We start from the raw sequence: 16,920 nt of genomic DNA on the forward strand, positions 1-16,920 counted from the left end.
TTGTTAACTATTCTGTTCCACTGAACACATCTGAGGTATTTCTCTCCCTGCAGGGACCGAGTGCCTCAAGCCAGTTGTTCAGGATGTCCTGACAATCTCCCCATTTCAGAGAGTCTATAAGATTGATGAAACCATTGAGCTGACCTGCCCCAAAGGCTTTGTTGTTTCTGGGCCATCAAGATACACATGCGAGGGAGAATCCTGGACACCTCCCATTGCAAATTCGTTGACCTGCGAAAAAGGTGAGCAACGACTGGATTTGGGATTCTCATATGGTTTGGCTCCACAGGATGGGTAATTCAGCGTCCGCAACATGGATGCTTCTCAAGTGCATTTTAGATGACAGGGGACCCTGTGTCGATGATGAGATAACGTCTTACTAGCCAAGTGAATGTATTTACATCTTAGAGAGTGAGTTCAATTTCCCATTCCAATAGAAAACTTTGTTATTTACAGACAGTCCAAGGAATGCAAGATCTCTCAGTCTAACAAGACCAGAACTGATAGCTAACTGAAAGTTTTGGTTCAAATAAAGAACAATAAGAAGTGGGAGGCATATAATTAGGCATTGTATTAATTACCTATATCTGAAATTTCCTAGTGGCTTTTAGTCCATCATCTGATTCTTCCTGTATCAGCTTCTCTAAACAATGTCTTTCAGTACTGCGTGGCATCCTTTTAAAATCTGCCCAAGCCCACCTTCCTGATATTTATGTTACTGAACTGGAAAGAAAGCAGTGTCTGATATCTGTTTAAAATGCTCCCAGCTAGAGAGGATTTTGAATATTTTTCCCACAAAGAAATAGAAGAAGTAGATCTGTTAACCTTGATTACAGCACTAATTTGTGCTTGTACCAAAATGTCACATGGGACACCAAGAATATAAACACAATTTATATATCAATTTTAAAAGTTTTTAGTCAATATAAAAATTTTAAGAAACCTCCCCTGGCAAATCCTGTGTCCCTAGAGATGAGAACAATTGTTTTGAAGAGAAAAAATATAGAGGAATATCTTTGAAACAACTGACTAGAGAACACTACTGAATTTTCATATTTCCCTAGATCTTTTTAGTGGTCTCATTCACAACTAGTTTAAAAATGGGTTTTGTTTTGTAAATCACTTTTATTTAACTATTTAAAGGCTTTGTCTTAAAAATAAGTCTATTTTTTCTTTATTTTGACAGTTTATATGTTGAATCAATTTATATAATAACAAGGAGAGCTGGCTTTTTCAAATGTCTACTTATTTTTGGAGAGAGAGAGTATGTGTGTGTGTGTGTTTGTATTACACATGTATGGGAGTGGGTATATATGCACATGTATGCTCACATATCTGGAGGCCAGAAGTTAATTTGGATGTTTTCCTTGCCCACTGTCCATCTCATTTTTTTTAAGAAAGAAACTTTCACTAAACCTGTAGCTCATCTATTTGGTTAGGCTCACTGACCAGGGAGCTCCAGGAATCTGCCTGGCTCTGCTTCCCCAGTGAATACAGGAAGACCCTGCCACATTCAACTCTCTCTATAGGAATGCTGGGGGTCCAAACTCAGGTCCTCATGCTTGCATGGTGAGCACTCTACCAACTGAGCATGTCCCCAGCCTTAAGTTGTTAAGCTTTCCTTAAATTGACTTTTCAGTTGATGTCATCCTGACCTTTTCGTTTATGCACACCGTTGTTTCTGGCTCCTGTTTGTCCCCACTTCCCTACCCCTGTGCTCTCTCTCCTCTCTACCTCTGGTTGGTCACCTTCCTCCTCCCACATATTCCTCATTCTGCTTCCCTGTCACCTATGGAATATATATTCATGATGTAGATAAAGCTAACCCTGAGAGAAAATACATTATTATCTGTTTTCCGTCTGGCCATGACCCTCTTTTGTACTCACTCCCTATGAGAGAAAGCATGTGATACTTGTACTTTTGAGTAACGTCTCACTTTTAATCAGAATTCTCGAGGATGCATCTGAGATAAGATATTAAGCTAATTTTGCTTTTGTAAAGAACAGAAACCCACAGAGGGAAAATGAGCCCAAGCTTATGCATCAGTTCTTCTAACTCCCTGTGTGCCTGGCTGCCCTGATCCTTTGTTCTCTTCTGGGCTTTCTGAGTATTTGAGGGAAGAAGAGAAAGTTAACCTTTCAACTAACCTTACGTAGATAGATCTTATGGGAACTGGTGAGGACGTCAGATGAATGTTGTGTCTTGGATCACAGGCTCCCGAGCATAATGATGATAAGTAATATGCACACCAGAAGAAGAGATATGCTTGGACATTTCAGGCTTCCAAAGTTAAGATGCTCTGAGTAGTATTTTGTTCATTAGAGCAGGTATGTATACATACATACATACACACCCAACTCTGTCTTTGGAAATTTAAATTATAAACAAACAAAGAGACATGAGATGTCTTACATCTTGATAAAGAAAATAAAATATCTCACATACTATGTCTCTCATGACTGTAATAGAAAGGCCATAGTCAAAGAAAGAAAAGAAAATTAAATAGTCAAAGTGAGGTAAAGACACTTTCAGGCTGTCACTTGGCCAAAGATAGACTCTTGGCTCTTTCCGTGTGAAAAGGTGTTTTCACCATGAAGAAACAAGGTAATCGACACTTTCCTCCACCGTTTCTTCCTTCCTTCGAGGACCAACCCTTTCCACACCACCTCAGAAAGTCCTCCTGCTCTCAGCATTTCAAAGATTAGGAAGTGTTCTCCTTTACATTGCTCCTGAGTTTGTCTTTCTGGATGGCTCACTTCTGGCACCAGCTTCCTCCTGAACAATCAGAGACCAGAGACATGAAAAGCTCGTGTGTGCTCACTGAGCACTTCAAAGTGACAAGATGATGCTCCACACTGCTTGAAGTTGACTTCTCACTGCAAACAGGTTCCAGGCCTCCCTGCAGCCTGTGTGAGAAGAAGGGCGTAGAAGAACAAGTGTGAAAAACACAATGGTGACCTCTCCGTGTCAGTGTGAACAGACTGCAGCCTACCGCACTGACCTCTTCTGACATGCATGCTACTTACCACATTAGAGCTACAATCACCCAAGTTTGTTCTTGGCTACATTTCACCAGATGGAATGAAGGTTCCAAAAGAAGATAATGGTAGAAAATGGAAATAGAAAAAAAAAAAAAAAAAAACAAAAACAACACCCCATGGTTATTTTCAGTACTCAGTTGGGTCTCTAACAAAAACCTCATTTCGTCAAATCTTGTGCACAATAGGCTAAGTGGGAAACTGGGAGCCAGATCCCCTGTACTGCTATGTAATTTAATGAGTATCTGCATGTGGCTGTTTACTTACTATTGTAACAATTGACTTGTTCACAAAGGCATTCTGGTCCTGTGGATGCTGATGAATCATCCAGGATTGGCCCCAACATGCTTGGGATGTCAGCTTTCCATCTAAGGCAGCTCTTCTAAACATCCCTCTGGGTAGCCGTCCCTGGAAACAAAGATAACTGAGGTTTTTCCTTACAGAGAATATACCTCAAGTATCAACTGCCCACTGCAGTCCCCTTCCTTCACGTGGACTCTGTTCAATTCTTCATCATAGTTCAAGCATATTTCTTCTGGAATCTTTCCTACTTTTCTCAATTGAGATCAGTGTGGTATACAATCTCCTAAATCCCTGTTGCCTGTTTAAAAAAAAAAAAAAAAAAGGCCCTACTTTCATTTACAAACCCATTGTTATACCACTTTATGCACATGAGATAAAAAGTCTTGAAGATATCTACTTCTCTCCAGTTCTGTGTCTGGTTCCTTGGTCCAAATTGCTGTCTCCTTTCTGAATTACTAACAATCCCCCCTATAAATTCATCAAAGAACCACTGTGGTTTCCTTCCTCTGTCTTCATTGAAATCTCTCCCCCAAACACTTCCTGTCATTCTTTTCCTCCTTCCCTTCCTCCTTTCCTTCTTAGTTAACTGTAGAATCCTAGTACATAGAGTATATAAAAATGGATCAACTGCTACATCATCTTATATGAAAATCAGACTTTCAAGACATTAACCCCCTACACATACACACACACACACACACACACACACACACACACACACACACACAAACACCCCCAAATTGCAAGATTCTCATAGTTAACACCCATAATCCTAGAACTCCCGGATGTTATATTTGTTCTTGTCTTTGGCCTCCCAGCAGGTTTCAACCGTGTTGACTTCCTCACGTTAGTTCCTTCCTCCCTAACTTGTTTCTCAAAGGTTCCTGCCTATGCAAGAACACTCAATGCTGGAGTCTCCCTTAGACTAACATTTGCCCCACCACCTCATGCTGCACTCCTGGACTGGGGCATCCTACTCATATCTGCAGCCTTAACGATTCCCTTAATGAGTTTAATCCTTAACACAGATTTCTCTGCCACGCTCTAAACAGGGATACCCAAATCCCTCTATGTCTATTTGTCTCAGTGGGTGAAGGGTACCACAAACCCAACATGGGCAGAAAGAGATCTGATTCATCGTCTTTCCCTGCCAGAAATCAACCATCCTCTGATACTTTCCCTTTCAGAAAAGTCCCCGGTGCTTCTTCTCTTATGTAAGCTAGACACTAAGAATTAAGCTTGACTGCTGTCATAACTTACTACAATATTGACAGAATTTATTCTAACACACAAACACACACACATACACACACACACACACACACACACACACCTACTTCATTGTAGTTTGCCACATGCACACATATAATTTACCTACTTCTCTCTTTTTTCACATCCAGACTCTTGTTCTAAATTACCATCCCTTTTGTACCCAAATCACTATAATAACACCATAGATTTTATATATATATATATATATATATATATATATGTGTGTGTGTGTGTGTGTGTGTGTGTGTGTGTATGTATGTATGTATGTATTATGTATTATGTATATATATTAACCCTCTTCTCTATACCTCTTCAAAAACTGTTTTTCCACTAAAGCCAGAGCTTATCTCTTTTTCAAAATCCATACCTGTTCTTGTTACATGATTCCTTGCCTAAAAACCATCAAAGTTGTACTGCCTAGAACATAAAGGGGGAGTAGCCTTATTAGATACCTTAATTCCCATCGTGTACCACTTCTGGGGCTACATCTTGTTGCATGCTTGTGTTTTTCTGCACTCGGCCACACTGGCCTTCTCTCAGTTCCAGGAAAGTCACATGCTGTCTCATTTTGAAAATTTTCAAGCATGATGTTCCCTCTGCTTCTAACAGTCCCCATGTCCTCTGTCCTCTCTCTGATCCACACACCTCCCTGTTCCTAATCTTCCTGGTAACATCAGTTTTTCTGATTGCATGCTTTCTCTTTAATAATGCTGATATTGTTTGCAATTTTCTATGTATCCCTGTGCTTGTTTGATCAACATCTGTCCACCCCCACAAGGTGCAGAATGTGAGGCATGATTTGCTCAGTCTGGTCTGAGAACCTAGCTAGCTGAGTGCTCAGAGCATCATAAATGATCCAGGAGATATCTGAAAGACAAGTGAATAAAACTCTCACCATTCCCATTTTGTGTGTATGTGTGTTTGTTTGTTTTCATTTTCTGAGCTCAACAGCAATTTTAGGTTGGAAAATAGCAAAGGAAGTGAGCTGGAGAGGACATTTCAGATGGACTGTTTCATGACACGTTATTTAGAGAAACCCCACTGAAAAATCTGATACAGGAGACAAATGAGACGCCTTCCCCACCACATGCTCTCCTGAACTCAAGCTTAGGACTTGAAAGCCTCAAGGACACTGTTCTTCTCTCTCTCTCTTGTCTTTTGTTTCAGATGTTCTGACAAAATCAAACGGCCTTTGTCAACCAGGACAAAAACAGTCAGGATCCGACTGTGTGTGTATGTCTCCAGAAGAAGACTGCAGGTATGAAGCACTCTGAAGTGTGCTCTCAGGTTGAGGGGACCAGTCTAGTGCAGCCAGTTTGATGGAGAGGCTGACCTTGACACACAAACACAAAACATGAATTTTCACATAACTGAGACTCCTGTGTTCAGGTGAATTCATCTTTTCCTGCTGGGGAGCAAGCTCTTTTTAACTATTTCTTTTATTTTCGAGATTAGACTATAACTGTCATTTCCCCCTTTGCTATCCTAACCTCCAATACCCCCTCCTGGGAGCGAGTGTTTTAAATCATGTCTCAGCCTGGCTCCCTTTATGTAAGCAGTCTAATTTTTGTATGTTAAAAAAATTACTCTTGTCCATTTAAAACTTTCAAACTCGACTATGTCATAGCCTTCCCTTCCTCACTGAATATAATTTAGAGTAGTAACTCCAATAAGTTGGAATAAAGAAAGTGTTATGAGTATGAATTACACACACACACACACACACACACACACACACACACACACACACACACGCTTGCTGGTTATTTCTTTCAGGCTGGGTAGAAAGCAGAAAAGCTAGAAGTTCTCAGGTGATTGTTGTCGGCTCCCAGTTGCTAGAACTCCCTTTTCTTTACTGAATAGATCCAGAGTTATCAATATTGCTTATTACTTTTAAGGACTCATCTCAGCTGAATGTAAAAGAAATCCCAAGTATCATTTGCTTGGTATAACTTTATTTCTCTGTCTCTCACACACACACAAAAGTGAAAAAGCATGGTGGGTTGTGGTGGTCTATCTAAATGGGAATGGCCTTCATAGGCTCATATATTTGAATACTTGGTACAGCTTGGGGAACTGTTTGTGAAAGGTTGAGAGATACAGTATTGCAACTTCTTTTATTGTTTTATTAAAAAGCAAAACTCGGAAGCTGGGCGGTGGTGGCGCACACCTTTAATCCCAGCACTCGGGAGGCAGAGCCAGGTCTGTGAGTTCGAGGCCAGCCTGGTCTACAGAGCGAGATCCAGGAAAGGTGCAAAGCTACACAGAGAAACCCTGTCTCAGGAAAAAAAACAAAAAACAAAACAAAAAACAAAAAACAACAAAAAAAAAAAAACCTTGGGAGTTAAATATTTGAGAGTAAACCTGAGAGATCCACCAAATGACAGAGAACTAGCCACAAGTCTCTTTGGGCCCTTCCTTATTCCTCCTGTGTGCCCCCCTATCTTCCTCCGAGTCAACCAGGAAACTCTATGGTCCACTCCAGCCAGCTGAATGTGGACTCCGTCCTCAGAACTAGGGTCCAGATCCATTGGTGGTCTTGGAGCAATAACACAAACAAATCTTCCCAACAGTGTGTTCTTATTGAGGGACGTTTGTCACTGGGGGTGGTTTTTGAGGACTGAAAAGCCCACACCATTCCCAGTTAGCTGTCTCTCTGCTTCATGGATCAAGATGTGAGTTCTCTGCCATTGCTCCAGCACCATGCCTACCTGCCTGATGCCATGCTCCGCCCCCATGGTGGTCATGGACTCTAACCCTCTGGAACAATTAGTCCCAAATTAAACACTTCATTTATAAGCTGTCTTGTTCATGGTGTTTTATCACAGCCATAGAAAAGTAGTTAAGACATGGGTCTCTCATTTCAGGTGAGACAGGGACTCCTCCCTTTTGTATGTTTTTACACCTTGGAGAGTATTTCACGGTCAGAGATTCTCTGCTAGAGCAAGAAGGAAGATGACAAGTGGAAACAGTCTTCTTTTGTTTGGTTCACTTTTCCTGGAAGACCCATCTCTTGTTTCATCTTGCTAACTTTCTCTGAGTCAAATTAGATTCATTTCCTGAGATAGTAACAGAACGTATGTTACCGAGAATGTCAACAGACTATAAATCTTTGTGAATGTGTCACTTTTAACACTCATTAGCTCCCACATTCCTCTGTACAAATGTGGACAAACTTTTGTAAATGCTCAGTCCCCAATTTTTGTTTGTTTGTTTGTTTTTTGTTTTTTGTTTTTTGAGACAGGGTTTCTCAGTGTAGCCTTGCGCCTTTCCTAGAACTCATTTGGTAGCCCAGGCTGGCCTCAAACTCACAGAGATCCACCTGGCTCTGCCTCCCGAGTGCTGGGATTAAAGACGTGCTCCGCCACCACTGCCTGGCCTCAGTCCCCATTATTTGGGAGAGCACAATGGGCCTTTTTCTCTACAGTCCCTCCAATGTATATGATCCCAAATATGGTGATATTTTATTTGTGTTGAAATGTGATTTTATTTGTATGTTAATAAATAAAGTTTCCTAGGGATCAGAGCTAATAGCAAGCCACAGCAGAAGTCTGGCATTGGTGGCACATGCCCTTAATCCCCGATCATATGGCAGGCAGAGTCTCTGTGTGTTCAAAGACACAGTCAAGTGGTGACCCGAACATTTAATCTCAGTATGCATCGAGACCTGGAGGTCTGTATAGACAGGCAGTGATAAGGAAGTCATGTGAGTGGGTTTAGAACCAACGAGAAGGCAGAACAGAAAGGCAATAAAAAGACAGGACACAGGAAGAAGGTCTCTCTCAGGGGAAGGACGGCAGCAAGTGGTAAGATAAGATGGTCTTAGCTCTTGGCTACTGCTCTGATCTCTGGGCTTTTAACTCTTTATTTGGCTCTGTGTTTCTTACTTAATAAGACCATTTAGAGTTATATCTCCACCAAAGGTGGCTCAATTTGTGCTCCTCATTTTTTTCCACTAATGGCTTCTTCCTTTTGGAGTCTTGTCATCAGAAGAAGCTTTCTGGAAACTACTCAAAGTATCCACGTTGTCCTGTTAACACAGGAAGCTTCATTCTGTGTCTGTGCAACACCAAATCTTAAGCATATATGCTACCCCTACAGAGGCCATCAGAACTGTCTACCCCTTTCCATCCTCCCTCTGCCCATCATTTTTCCTCATAAGGAGTGCAGGTGTTGAGAGTGGCTAGCATATGGCTTGTTTGTTCTGAACAGAGAAATAACTTTATATACTGGTGCACTGACTGTTAACTCTGAAGCAGACACCACAAAAAAGAACTCAGATTTGAAGTAATCTAAGAGATCTGTGCTCTCAGCCAAGAGAAAAACTGATCTCATATTACATTCATAGTAGCTGGATGTATCCTCTTATCTGTGGAGATGAAGTGAGTCAGCCAAGGAATGACTTAAAGCCTTATGCTCTAAAGCACAGCACAAATGCATTCAAAATGTTATATAGTGATATAGATACAGTACGGCAGCAATTTATTAGTTATTTAGAGTTCCCAGGAGATACAGACTCTGGGCTGTGTAGACCACTAAAGAGAAAGAATTCAATGCCAATGGGTGCTAGCAAGAAAACCATCTTAAGAGTTTAGAGAGGTGGTTGACATAATTGCCAGATACTAAACAGGGACTTGGGGAAGAGAAAATAAAACAGGGCAGCTGGTTGGAGCTAATCATAGAAAATCTTGGTTGCTCAATTGTTCGGACATAAACTTGAATTCAGTTGTAAGCAATGCCAAGATTAAGATGGACGTTCAAAATGATGAGTCTCAACAACAATACAAGATGAAATGGGGAGGGGAAAACAACTTGAGTATTAAATTGGCGACATGTCATATGTATTTTCCTGCCCTCACATAAAACACTTGCTTTCCTTCCTTGCACAGAAATTATTCAGAAGATCTCTGCATATTTGATGTGGGATCTAGCCAATACTCCACTTCATCTGCTTGCAAATTTTTGGCTAAAAAATGTTTAAACAACAACCAGTTCCATTTTGTGCATGCTGGTTCTTGCCAAGAAGGCCCACAGTTAGAATGGGGTCTTGAGAGGCTACAACTCGCATTGAATAGCACAAAGAGAGAGTCCTGTGGATATGACACCTGCTATGACTGGGAAAAATGCTCAGGTAAGGTCCTGTGGGAAACATACACTACAAATGCTCTTACTTGAGTTCTACTCAGATGGCGTGGTCTATTTCCTCCACTTTTATACATCATATTTATAGAAAAGCCTGACTTTAATAAAAAATTATTTATTTTTATTAAAGTTTTAATGATCAAAATAGAAAAGACAAAAGGTAACCAATCACAAATTAAAAGTAACTACCTTATTATTCAGTTGTGTATCTTTCCAGTCTTTTCCTGTGCATCTGTAGATGGTGTTATCCTTAGAATCCAATAACAGGAATACTTTTCTGCTCTCTAGCTTCAGGCAGGCCCTGCCATACCCCAGTTGAAGAGTCTTCTTGAGAATTATCAAATTTTTCCCTGTTGAGACTCAATTGAGCCAACTGTGCTATCTAGATAAGAGTAGGTTTTGATGTGGATACCAGTTGCTGCAACTTTTTCCTTGTATTTCTTTAATTCCTCTGCTAGTGACTGGGAGTATGCAGGACTGGCAGTATTATTCAGTCAGACATTCTGAACTCAAGTTCAGGGTCCCACTGGACTGTTTTTCCCCATATGGAACAATCTTTGACCTTCTACTGCTTCCCTTCCTCACCTGATCTGTAAGGTCAACCAGATCTCCACAAAAAGCTTCATGACCCATGGGTCCAGTGTCATTTCTCATCCAGAGCACAACCTAGCAAGTAAACAATTCAGAAAGGACTATTTGCTCAAAATTGCTGGAAATTGGACTGCCAATATTGTACTGACATTGTCATTTGGATCACTATTTATAAACACAGCCAAATCTATTAAAAAAATTGACCCTGGTGCCTCACACATCTCAGGTGTTGCCCTGCATACAATACACATACATGAAAGATAAAATGGGAACATACTATAGAGGATATTTTATAAATCGATGCGTTCATTTAATATAACATGATTAGATAGAACTTTTTTCCGTGCTCTGATATTATTGTCACATAATTTTCAATGTCTACAAAAGTCTGTGCAAATATTAACTATGATTTATTTATCTAATGTTTAATTAGTTTAACTTTACCCTGATATGTTGGTGTTATAAACAGTGCTGTGACAGAAAAATTTATCACAGATGGTCCTGCTAATCCAAAATTATTTCTTTAACGTATGCCTTAGAAAATGAAACTTATGAATAAATAATATTTAACGATGTTTTTAATCTCTATCTTGACAGTTCCTTACAATATACTTTTATCATCTTCTTCACCTTCCCCAAACTCCTCTCAGATTCTATCCCTAAATACTAGCTTTAAAGTATAAAATGTTTACTGATACAGCGCATTAACCTACTTTCTAGAAATATTTTTATGATACTCTGTTCCACCTTATCGCAATAGACTATTCACCTGCTGACACCCTCACCAAGCCTTGAGGTTGTTACTCCTTTATGGCCTGACAATTTATTCTTGAGATGTGGCATTCCATTCCCATTCTCCTTAAATGTATCGCTGTCAGCATCATTTGTGAGAACTGAAAGGAAGCAGAGACCTTATGGTGGTGCATTTGCTCCAGGATAACATCTGGCCCTGAAATGCGCAGTTTCATATCATTTACAAAATGGTTAGAAATTAGGAGTTAACAAAACTCAAATGGGCATCTAGATTCCCGTTATGATGCATTTTCAAGAAATGTATCTGAGACTTGGAAGTGAAGCCCACAGTAGAAACCTGTGGGGTTGTTTCATCGAAAAACCACCTGATGTTCATCAGTATGCCTTTTCAGTTCCCAGACCAAGGTTCTTCATCTGAGAGAAGAAGAAAATGTCTTCCTCAAGTCCACACTCCTTCTGATCAGTTTAAAACTGATAACCAAAATCTTCTTCATGGCTTTACAGAGCACAGGCCATCTGATCTAGCCCTCATTCAGGAAAAGAAGAAAAAATACCCAAGTCTTTAACCTTCATGCCACATCTGAAGAGGGCAATTCCACACAAGAGACAGAAAACAGGGGTCTGCTTCAGAAACCACCCAGTGCTGGTCACTATAAAATCTCTTAGAGAAAAAGCCTCTAGAATCCGTATTTTAGTTGTTTGGTCAACAACGTTAACCACTTGACATCTCTCTCAGAAACAGTATTTTGTGTTAGAAAAGAGCTGCGAGTATCATGCTGAATCCTTTCTGTGTTTAAATATAAACATTTTCACTGAGAACTGTAGTGCATGGATATTATTGCCAGAAATAGATAGAGAACCAGGCATGGGAGCTCAAATCTGCAATCCTAGGACTTGAAAGGCTGGTGCAGGAGGATTTAATGAGTTCAAGACCAACCAGGGCTAAAAGGTGATTTCCAGGCCAGGCCGGGTTACAGCATGAGATGCTGTCTCAAAATCTCTTCTAAAAAAAAAAAAAAAAAAACAGAAGGGATTTGGACAGCTGGGTGATGTTTTTTAAATGGTCTCTGACTTTATTGGGTAAGTTGGGATTTAGGGAGATGTTTATGGTTATTTTGCTTCCTTCCTCCCAATAACGAAGGTCTCTGTGGAATTCTTCCTTTAAAAAGATTTTGTTTCACTTTTTTTCCATAAACCATTCTTTTCAAATCTGGATGACTTGAAAATAACTGCTGCAATGCAACTTCATCATAATTCCTGCTTCCCTGGTGTCCCCTTGTGAAATATCTGCTTACTAAGCACCCACAGACTCTACTAACACGAGTTCATTTTTAAAAGCAATACTAAAAAGTTTGAATACTTAGTCAGTATTGCTCAAATTAAAAGAATGTTTGGGGGCAATAAAGCTAATATATAAGCATTTCCTAGTGAAAAGATTTGCTTATGTAATTAAAAGACAGTTTGGATTCTGTACATAGTCAAGCAACTAAAAGCACCTTTTTTCTAAAGAAATGATAAGCCTCAGACACTATTATTTTATACTTTTATTTATTACTTGACAACTTTGTACACATATAGAGTGTCTCTTCATCATATCCAAGTCAAACTTCCCTCTCTCACTCCCCTTAGCCATACTCCAAGTATTTCCCCCTCCAGCCTCCATGTCTCCTCCCCCTCATCATCATCCTCCTCCATAGACCACTAAGTACAATACTGCATGGTTGTGGGACCATCCACCTGAGCATGGACAGCCATCCACCTGAGAGCATGGACAGCCCACCAACAGCAACACCCAAGAAGAAAAATAATTCCCTTTCCCCCAGTGTAGTTGGAGTTTTCCTGCCTGGCCCAGTCAGGACAAATCTCTCTTACCCGCCAGTCCCACAGTTGCTCAGACCCAACCAAGAAAGCACACAGAAACTCACATTGTTTACAAACTATATGGCCATGGCAGGCTGCTTGTTATCTACCTTTTCTATCTTAAATTAACCCATTTCTGTTAGTCTATACTTTGTCACATGGCTTGTGGCTTACCAGTGTCTTTACATGTTGCTTCTCATGGCGGCGGCTGGCAGTGTCTCTCTCCAACCTTCTACTTCCCAGAATTCTCTTCTCTCTTGTCCCGCCTATACTCTCTGCCTGGCCACTGGCCAATCAGAACTTTATTTACACAGAGCGATATCCACAGCACCCCAGCAAGCATCAATTGCCTATAGCTCCTTATCTCCTGAGCCTTTCTCCCTTTGGACTGGCTTATCCATGCAGGCCTTATGCCGCTCCCTACAGCTGTCCTGGATGCACAAGTGCAATGGCCACATTGTTTTCAGAAGGCAGCATTTCACAGTAGCCCTTCCATCCTCCAGCTCTTACGTCCCTTCCATCCTCTCTTCTTTGATGATCCCTGAGCCTTCCAGGTGGGGTGGGGTAATAGAAATGTCCTGTTTAGGGCTGAGAATACACCAGTGTCTAATTCTCAGCACTTTAACCAGCTCCGAGTCTCCGCATTGACTGACTGCCCATTGGCAAAAAGAGGCTTCTCGGATCACGGATGAGAGCAGCCGTAATCTACGGGTATAAACATAAGTATTTAGAAGGCAATTTGACAATAAGTCCACTTAACAAAACAGCAGCAGGGACATCTCTCTCTCTCTCTCTCTCTCTCTCTCTCTCTCTCTCTCTCTCTCTCTCTCTCTCTCTCTCTCTCTCTCACACACACACACACACACACACACACACATATACACACATATACACACACACTGCTCCTAGAGCTTATGACCTTCCCAGCTATATACTTTTAACCAGTTTTAGTATACCAGGCATGAAATGCCTCCTGTGGATTAGACCTCAAATCCAATCAGAAAGTAGCCAATTATGCTTCTGTCAGTCTTTAACCGACAACCAAATGTCAGCATCACAGTGAATAACATTGGGAGTAGCACCACCACCAAATAATACAAGCTAACGCATTTACAAAGAGAGAGGATTTAGAAACATATTTTATACCCAACCCACTCGCCGCAAGCTGTGGTCCTTGTAATGTTAAGTTGAATTGAATTCCATCTTCCCTAAACGATGTTCACACTGGACTCTGCTACTCCTCTCCTTCCCTATCTGAAATGAAATTATAAAAGAGTCTAAAGTGGAATATCAAAGTAACAAGATGTTCTCCTTTCAAAATGTAGAAAAGAAATGGCTCCCTTAGGGGATCTATTTTTATGGATATTAAATGTTCTGTCTGAATTACAAAAATATCCACTACCAACAAACCAACCAACAGAAAGAGGAAATTCATTCACCAAAGCCCCATTTAGCATCCCACCTATGGAAGCTCCTGTACAGCCTGGTGAGGGGGCTGAACATAAAGGACTCTTTGTTCCCCCTCAGACTATTCACAGTCCTTGGAGAATTTGCATTAACAATTCTTGCATGACTCACTTTAACGCAAAGCAGTGTGATAAGAATTGTAAGAGAGAGAAGAGTCTTCCACCTGGATATTATGAGCCTGGAAGTGTGAGGACTGAGTGTTGAAGGATTCCTGGCTAGACATGGTGGGAATGGCTCTTAGGTGCTGAAAATAAACAGACTTGGTGTAAGTCACAATGACAAAAAAAAAAAAAGAGTAGAGAAGGCACCTTTCCAAAACCTGAAAGCTTTCTTATGCAAGATGGAACAATCCCTTGGCCTTCTCCAACTCGATCCCTCGAACAACACACAAGATTTTCCCACTACCCTTACCTTCTCCAGCTGGCTACAGATTAGTTAAAAATAGGTAAGTTCCAAGTTCAACAAGACACTCTGTCTCTGTAAGATAAGGTAAAGAGAAATCCAGGAAGATACCTGATGGTAACCTCTGCCTTCTACACACACACACACACACACAAAAAAAAAAAAAAAAAAAAAAAAAACCCATGTGGAGACGCACAGAGGCTTCATAGTGAGACCTTAATCAAGGTCAGAGAATCTGAGCTTGCTTTACCCAACCAGGATTGTGTAATGGGATGATTTGGCCATGGGTGTGGTTACCAGGTGTTTTGAAGGGTCTACACTTGGCTGTACTTTGTGCTTTGACCTTGAAAGGAGCAGGTATTTTGCCTTGCCCCTTGACATTGTATAAAAAAGCCCTTTGGAATAAACCTCAAGGTAACTGGGTATTGACCCAAGGCCCTCCCAAAGCTATCCTCTGGTCTTTTTGTTTTGTTTTGGTTTGGTTTTGGTTTTTGGTTTTGTTGTTGTTGTTGTTGTTGTTTTTGTTTTTCAAGACAGGGTTTCTCTGTGTAGCCTTAGAGCCTGTTCTGGAACTCATTTTGTAGCCCAGGCTGGCCTGGAACTCACAGAGATCTGCCTGGCTCTGCCTGCCAAGTGCTAGGATTAGAAGTGTGCACCACTGCCACCCAGAGCCTCTGTCTTTCTTATCATCTCTTTCTATCTTTCTATCATGTCCTCATTCCTCTCTGCTTCCCCCAAGAACCCTTTGACAGGTTGGCGCTGGACTCCAGGAGACACAGACACACACACACACAGAGACACACACACACAGACACATACACACACACACAGACACACACACACACACATACACACACACACACACAAAATGAAAAGGAAGATGATTTCATGAATGCAATTTTTTTTAAATTATGCAGTAATTAGGTGCCTCCAAAACTGGCTCTTATAGGAGAATCACCCAAATTACTGCTTATTAAAAATACAGACCTCAGACCAAGTAATAGTCTAGTATGAAATGAATAAATAAGACATAGAGTTATATCAACATGCTGAGGCTTGTGGGTCATTTATTAAAATATCTTCCCCTACCATTTACTAACTGTTTGATCACAGGTAAACTCTTGAGTTCAGTTTGTTCATCTGTAGAACTGGTACAGGATAGATCATAGACTTGTAAAGATTCAATAAAGCGTGTAAAATGCTTGGCACAATGTATTGTTTCAGAGTTCATGTCCAATAAATAGTAACAATAATGTTAATAAGAAGTGCCCAGAGAAAAGATACATCACAGACCTTGTATAAATGGTTTAATAGAGTGAGTGAAACAGCTCAAATCCTGATTGGATGTAGTGAGAGAAACAACTCAACTCCTGATTGAATGTAGGCCGCAAGTCCCAGAAGGTGTCAGCAATGACCCAGTTCTGGAATCTTACTAGCTTAGGAGGGCACTCTGCTGTCTCAAAGTCTCATCTCTCCATCCAGCAACTCTTAGGTCCTTTGGAATGTCACCCTAGTTCCAGCTTTCTTTTGATTGCTGTCAAGGAACTCAGTACTCTGGGAAAGGCTTCAGTAAAACCAAACCATGAAGGACTGTCTGCGATGACTCACACTGTCTCTTTCATTGCAGCCCACACTTCCAACTGTGTCTGCCTATTGCCCACACAGTGCGCCAAGGATGGAAACCAACTCTACTGTGTCAAAATGGGATCATCATCACGTGGGAAAACAGTTAACATCTGTACTATGGGAGCAGTGAGATGTGCAAACAGGAAGGTGGAAATACTGAACCCCGGGAGGTGTTTGGATTAGCATAGTTACTGATAAATGAATTTCCTATTCATTGTTTTTGAAACCCCAAAAGCAGGGATGGGCATAAAGATAGGAAGCAGGGAAAGCAAATGGATGGGAACAAAGTATAATGACACATATGTTCAAGGATGATAACCTAAAAAAATAATTTTTAAAAGCATTATATGAAGAGAAAACTGGCATGGCAAAAAATTACAGGAAAAAATTCTTTTGTGTAGTTTATATATCCTTACCCTCCCACCAATTCACCATTTGATCGCCCCACCCCACCCCCATTAAATT

The 16,920-nt window shown here is 40.7% G+C and overlaps 1 protein-coding gene across 1 annotated transcript in view; it reads left to right on the top strand.

Moving 5' to 3' along the window:
* C6 (complement C6) overlaps nt 1-16,638 on the top strand; it is a 68,791-nt gene extending 52,153 nt beyond the window's left edge. Inside the window, exons 14-17 of the mRNA XM_036206741.1 lie at nt 54-242; nt 5,782-5,872; nt 9,504-9,745; nt 16,457-16,638. Coding sequence (XP_036062634.1) covers nt 54-242; nt 5,782-5,872; nt 9,504-9,745; nt 16,457-16,638 — 704 coding nt within the window. The remainder of the gene's footprint in view (nt 1-53; nt 243-5,781; nt 5,873-9,503; nt 9,746-16,456) is intronic.
* Nucleotides 16,639-16,920: the final 282 nt, after the last annotated feature.

This window comes from Onychomys torridus, chromosome 15 (assembly GCF_903995425.1).
Source record: "Onychomys torridus chromosome 15, mOncTor1.1, whole genome shotgun sequence".
In the NCBI taxonomy this organism is placed as follows: Eukaryota; Metazoa; Chordata; class Mammalia; order Rodentia; family Cricetidae; genus Onychomys; species Onychomys torridus.